We start from the raw sequence: 6,039 nt of genomic DNA, 5'->3' as shown, positions 1-6,039 counted from the left end.
GAGAAACAGTTAATAAGAAAGTACAAACCAATAAAACTTTGTTTTTTGGTCGTCCTTTTATATGTATTCGTCTTTTTTTTTACTGAGCTGCTTTATTAAAAAAAAAATACAAACGTTGCAGAATGTCTTGGTTAGTCAAGCCACTGCTTTAATGCCTGGATGTCGACACTTAAGCGGGGAATTCACTACCGGGCTGCCCGCAGGCCGCCCGGTCTGGCACAAGTCTGCCGCTTTCCCTTATTGAACACACACAGAACAGGCAAGTTAGTCGAATAGATAGAGGGCTGCAGCTCGGTCGTGGACTCATGGACTCGATCTTCTTTGTAACAAATGATAGATCAGCATCGGCATTGATTTCTTTGGATTTTTCAATAAGTTCGCTGTATTAGCGGCATTAGGTAGATCGGTGTTCATGTAATCCTTGCTTTTAACTTTCTACAAACAAGGATACGACCACTACGACCAGTAAATGGAAATAAACGAATGTCAAAATTGTTTCTGTTCCCTCATTCCTAAGTTTAGCGTTTGTATTGTTTACAATAATATGTTTTAAAATAATATTTTAAGTGCACTCCAGTCGCTCTCCAGGGCAAAAAGAAATGTATAAGAAACGGAACCCTTTTTTTTAAATCTTTATTTTTTTAAAGGGATTTTTGTACAGAAAGACGAAAAAACGGAACCCTGTGAGCATCATTGTCAATTCTAAGTTATAGACATCATGTTTTTTTTTTCAGAATAAAACTGTGACTCAGACGCGTTTACCGACTGACCAGTCACGTATAGATACTCAACACCTCTCATGTTATCTTATGTTCGAGAAAGGGATTTTTCACAAATGGAAGCAAAAAATATTACAAGCTATTTCCTGCCGCTTCAACCATTTTATCACAACAACAGCCGAAGTAGTTTCTCATGGGGTTAGGGACTTTGATGTTGATCTGTTATGTAGTTTTAACTCGAAAGCATAAACAACTACAGCATACCACGGAAACCAAATTAATAATATCTATGGACGCTTCACAGACGTCAGTCTGGCCCCGTGGTAAGTACCTGAAGGACTTGTGTTACGGGTACCAGACAACGGAAATATATTTAATACTTTTATACTATACATATATTTAAGATTTTTATTATAAGAGTTAAGACTAGCTGTCCCGGTGAACTTCGCGTCACTTTAAAACCTTCCCTGGACATCTACGAATATTTTAAGACTAAAATCAGCCCAATCGGTTCAGCCGTTTTCGAGTTTTAGCGCGACTAACACATTTGAAAATCCATTTTTATATATAAGATACACACATTTAATACACATCCAAGACCCAGGAACATTAAAAACTTTTTGTTCCGTCGGCACTCGGCAGGATTCGGACCCGCGACCCCTGGCTTGAGCTGCCGCCTGCCACACACTCTTATGAGCCACAGGTCGTCAGATATCAAAAGATATCCTTTCCTATGATGAACTTTATCCATATTATCCTTTGTAAGTTTTAACGTGATATATATAGAGTAGACCACGGGAAAGGACCATAGGTTACTTTCTTATGCGGAGCCGCAACGTCTAGTTAGAGCGCTTACAGACGAACGGCATTTGTCGACAATACACGTCGATGGTAGTCGACAAAATATGTCAAATAAAAACAATGATAAAAAATGAAGCGACTGCCGTCGACTTCGTCTGTAAGAAGACTTACGGCCGAATACTGGAACGGCACTCAAATGTATCAATCAGCTAAAGGGCATTTAAATGTAAGCGTCTCCCATATTTAAGTGTTATACACAAACGCCACTCAGACGATTTCTTATGATACTCACGTAAGTGGCCCTGTGAGTAGCCGTCAAATATTTACATCATGGCAACATTTCATGTGTTTCATTTTACGCCAGATCTAACTTGATTGTACAAAATAAAAGTTTACAAAAAATCTTTTAATGCCGTTTACTATTTGTTGTTATTAAACATTTTTAAAATAATTTAAGACATGACAATTTTAAATATTATTTTCCGGTTAATTACAATAGAATATCCGAACTCGGCTTTAATGTTTACAACAACCATACGTAGAATGGAACGGTGTTTTGAGTGACAACTGACAACTGTGAAGTGACAACTGACATCTGAGAAGGCGCGATCTAACTTGGATTTTAACATTAATTTGAAAACATTTTAGTTGAACAAAAATAAATTTCTACATTATTATAATTGTAATATATTAATGGAGACAAAAAAGAAACGCGGCTGTAATTATACAAGCTCGGAAAAAGATATGCTCATAGAATTAGTTAAAAAGTGAGTAAAAGTAACATTATTATCAATATAATATGTACTATTTTCATGAAGTTCGTCGCTGTTTATTAATTTAAACACACTTTTCTAGACATCAACATATTATTGAAAACAAAGAAACCAACTCGAACATGATTTTAAAGAAGAGGGAAGCGTGGACTAATATTTGCAAGCAATACAACGCTGTTGCTGCTAGTGGATGCCGAAGTTGGGAACAACTTCGGCATCTATATGAAAACTTAAAGCAGCGGTCCAAAAAGAATATTGCTAATGCTAATGTAAGTCCCTCCATATATAAAAATATTATTTTATAATTGACTTTTGTAAACCTGTGTATGTTCTTACTTTTAGCGGCAACAGTTTTATGAAAAAACCAGAGTTGATATGAAAGAGGTGCAAAGTAAAGCATCACTTGATAAGGTTGGTAAAATGAATATCTACATTTTAATTGAATGCTCTTTGTACTAATTCTAAATTTTTATACTTAATTTTTCATTTTATGCTATACCTTTTATAGAAAGAGATAAATCGTACTGGTGGTGGATCCTATAGGAGCACTATTAGTGACCATGATGCACTAATATTATCGATGGTGGCACCTCAAGTACAACCTTTAGCGAATCCGTATGATGATGCAGCGCTTTATTTTGGTTAGTTTAATTTTAAATTACAAATAAAATATTATGTTTTCAACTACATATATTTTTACACATAAATAACTGCTTATTTATTTCAGGTGACACAGAAAAAAATAATTTTCCAGATGAATTTGAGGCATCCTCTAATATAGTATTATATGAAACTGTTAATATTGGTTGGTACACAAACATCTTTTGCTTCTTTATATTTAAAGTATTGCAGGTAACCAGGGGACTTTATTCTCATTTCTTTTCATTTTAGATGATCAAGATTATATTGTAACAAACAATACAAGCATCACAGAAAATATAGAGCCATGTACACAGACATCCAATCTTCAGGGTAATAACTTGTATTTATAATAATCAGTCAAGTGCTAGTCGGACTCGCGCACGAAGGGTTCTGTACCGGTATAGAGCAAAAGTAGGCAAACAATTGTGTTTTTGTATGAGAGCCCCCCTTAAAACTTTATTTAATTTTTTGTATTCGTTTTTATAGCAGCAACAGAATACATAATCTGTGAAAATTTCAGAAGTCTAGCTATAGCCGTTCTTGAGTTACAGCCTGGAGACAGACAGACAGACAGACAGACGGACAGACAACAAAGTCTTAGTAATAGGGTCCCGTTTTACCCTTTGGGTACGGAACCCTAAAAATTAATAGGATTTCAATTAACGTCTATTTTAGATACATTTCTGTCTTAATTTTAGATGGTCAAGATAATATTATAACAAATGATATTAGAAACACAGAAAATACAGAGCGATGCACAGTGACATCCAATCCAAGGGGTACATACATTTTTTGTTTTTATTATATAAAAATAAAATATGTTGAAACTTCTACAAAATTTGATTCCACATAATATTATGTACTAAGTTTTATTTACTTCCTTTTAATAGGTGACCAAGAAATCATAACATTTAATACATCAAAGAAGCGTAAGCTTTTAAGGTCTACTTCCAATCCTTCTGGTAATTTTTAATTACAATTACTTTCTCTTTACTAAAATTGTGATGACTAACTTATGATAAATTAAACAATGTTTTTCAGAACAAGTTAAACATAATTCTAATTTAAAGGATCAATATTTTAAAATTAAAGTTCAAAATGCAAAAATAGAAAAGAAATATCTAATAAACAAGAATAAAATGGCTATAAACAAGTACAAATTGGAAATGGAAATTCTAAAATTAAGATTAAAGAGAATGCAACCTTCCAAAAAAATTAGTACTGTATAATAATATGTAATATTATTATTACTTTTTTAACCTAATGTGTATATGTAGTTGTTAAGTTGTTACTTGTTGATTTAGATTAAACTTTTTTACTGACCTTATGTTCCTACTAGTAATATTTAATAGTCGTTAACTTTTTACTTGTTGATCTATATAAAAATTTAAAGTTATTTTTAATAAAGGATATTTTATAAATAAATTATTGGTGTTTAATTTGTAAAATGTGTATTTATTAACATAGTTCTAACTACAAAATTTTGATTGGTGTTCAGCCCTATGGGTTGGGCTACAGCTTCCTCCACCGCCTCATTAAGAAGGGTTGGTTCTTCCTCTGTCAATTCATCCTGCCTATATATAGCTATGTTGTGGAGCACAGCACATGCTACAATAATAGGGGGAATGTTTTCGAGCTTAAGCCCCAACCCATTCTGCAAGCAGGGAAATCTCCTTTTCAACACCCCAAAGAGCCGTTCCACTGGGTTTTGGGTGCTTATTTGGGATCTGTTGTAAGCCACTTCTGCTGCTGTCCGAGGGTTTAATAGAGGCGTCAGTAAGTAGGGCCGGCATGGATAGCCACTGTCGCCTAGAATATAAAAATTCCCAAAATCACCCCTCTCTAGCATTGCACATAATGGCGAATCATTAAATATTGTGCTATCGTGTACTGATCCAGGCCATCTAGCAACAATATTTCTTATTCTCAGGTGTGAGTCACACACCATTTGAACGTTGAGGGAAAAGTATCCTTTTCTATTTCTATATAACTCAGATTGAGCTCCACCTGAAATAATTATAACATTCATATAATAGATAAAAAATTCTTTATTTGTAGATAGATAGAAAATTCTTTATTTGTACAAACTAAACTAGATTACAATTTCAAATGAAACAATATAGGAATCTGTACAAACAGGCGGTCTTACCGCTGAAAGCAGTTTCTTCCAGACAACCTTGATATATAATATTATGATTGTAATTTTTCTTTTATAGCTTCATTAAAATGAATATGTAAATAATTTTATTATTATCTTTAATTGGATATACCTTTATTTAGTATACAGACCTGGAGAATTGATTTTTATATGAGTGCAGTCCACTGCCCCCACAACTCTTGGGAAGTTTGCTATGCCATAAAAGTTATGAGCAACATCCAGACATTCTTGTCGCGTTGGCATATTAATGTATTGCGACTTCATACTGGCTATTTTTGCAGTAACCCGGTGCACAATACGATGGACTGTGGGCTGCTCGATGTTGAAAATGTCGCCAATTACCCGTTGATAGCTGCCGGTTGCGTAAAACCGCAAAGTTATTAAAATTTGATCCATGGGCTGGATAGCTCTACTTCTCCTAGTAGGCGGTTTTATCGAGTTCCCAAACACGGACTCCAAGTATAGCACGGTTTCTTTCGAAAGACGAAAGCGCGCACGAAACTCTGCATCGTTGTATTTTTCAAATGCATTGAGCATTTGATTATTTCGGCGGCGACTCACGGTCGGCCCTTCATGGTCGGAAAGACTAGATAGCGACGATAAAGACATTATTTTAAGTTTAAACACACACTTTTCACCGTAATTATAGATTTAGGAGACCTCTTGACCACTCTTAAACGCAAGCGACGCTTAAATCAGTTTGAGAGATCATTTGACAGCTAAAAAAAGTTGAGTAACTATCGAGTATACGAATTTTTTAGTTAAGTGGTGCTCATGTGCAAACCGAGTACAACTTATTTGGAGGTCCACTTAAAACTAACTGCTACTTAAAATTTGCGTTGGAGAATACGAATTTTTCGTATAAGTGGTACTCAAAAATTTAAGCAGCATTTAAATATTTGAAAGACGTTCCAGTATTCGGGCATAGGCTGCGTTTCCACCAGAG

General features: G+C 34.6%; 2 protein-coding genes and 1 long non-coding RNA gene across 12 annotated transcripts in view; 1 reads left to right on the top strand and 2 right to left on the bottom strand.

Moving 5' to 3' along the window:
* LOC121737102 (transient receptor potential cation channel trpm) overlaps positions 1 to 6,039 on the bottom strand; it is a 282,713-nt gene that overhangs the window by 107,111 nt on the left and 169,563 nt on the right. The gene's annotated exons all lie outside the window — the stretch shown is intronic.
* Positions 3,062 to 4,401, top strand: LOC121737110. The gene is made up of 4 exons (XR_006037099.1): positions 3,062 to 3,265; positions 3,634 to 3,714; positions 3,826 to 3,897; positions 3,977 to 4,401. It is a non-coding gene; the product is annotated as an uncharacterized LOC121737110 (long non-coding RNA).
* LOC121737107 (putative nuclease HARBI1) lies at positions 4,370 to 5,858 on the bottom strand. The gene is made up of 2 exons (XM_042128662.1): positions 5,225 to 5,858; positions 4,370 to 4,942 (listed from the first exon to the last, which is right to left on the bottom strand). Exons 1-2 carry the CDS (start codon positions 5,700 to 5,702, stop codon positions 4,371 to 4,373), a joined length of 1,050 nt encoding a protein of 349 aa, XP_041984596.1. The 5' UTR covers positions 5,703 to 5,858; the 3' UTR covers position 4,370.

The sequence above is a fragment of the Aricia agestis genome, chromosome 20 (assembly GCF_905147365.1).
Source record: "Aricia agestis chromosome 20, ilAriAges1.1, whole genome shotgun sequence".
In the NCBI taxonomy this organism is placed as follows: Eukaryota; Metazoa; Arthropoda; class Insecta; order Lepidoptera; family Lycaenidae; genus Aricia; species Aricia agestis.
The sequence above is the reverse complement of the archived record's forward strand: the minus strand, read 5'-3'. Positions and strand labels throughout refer to the sequence as shown.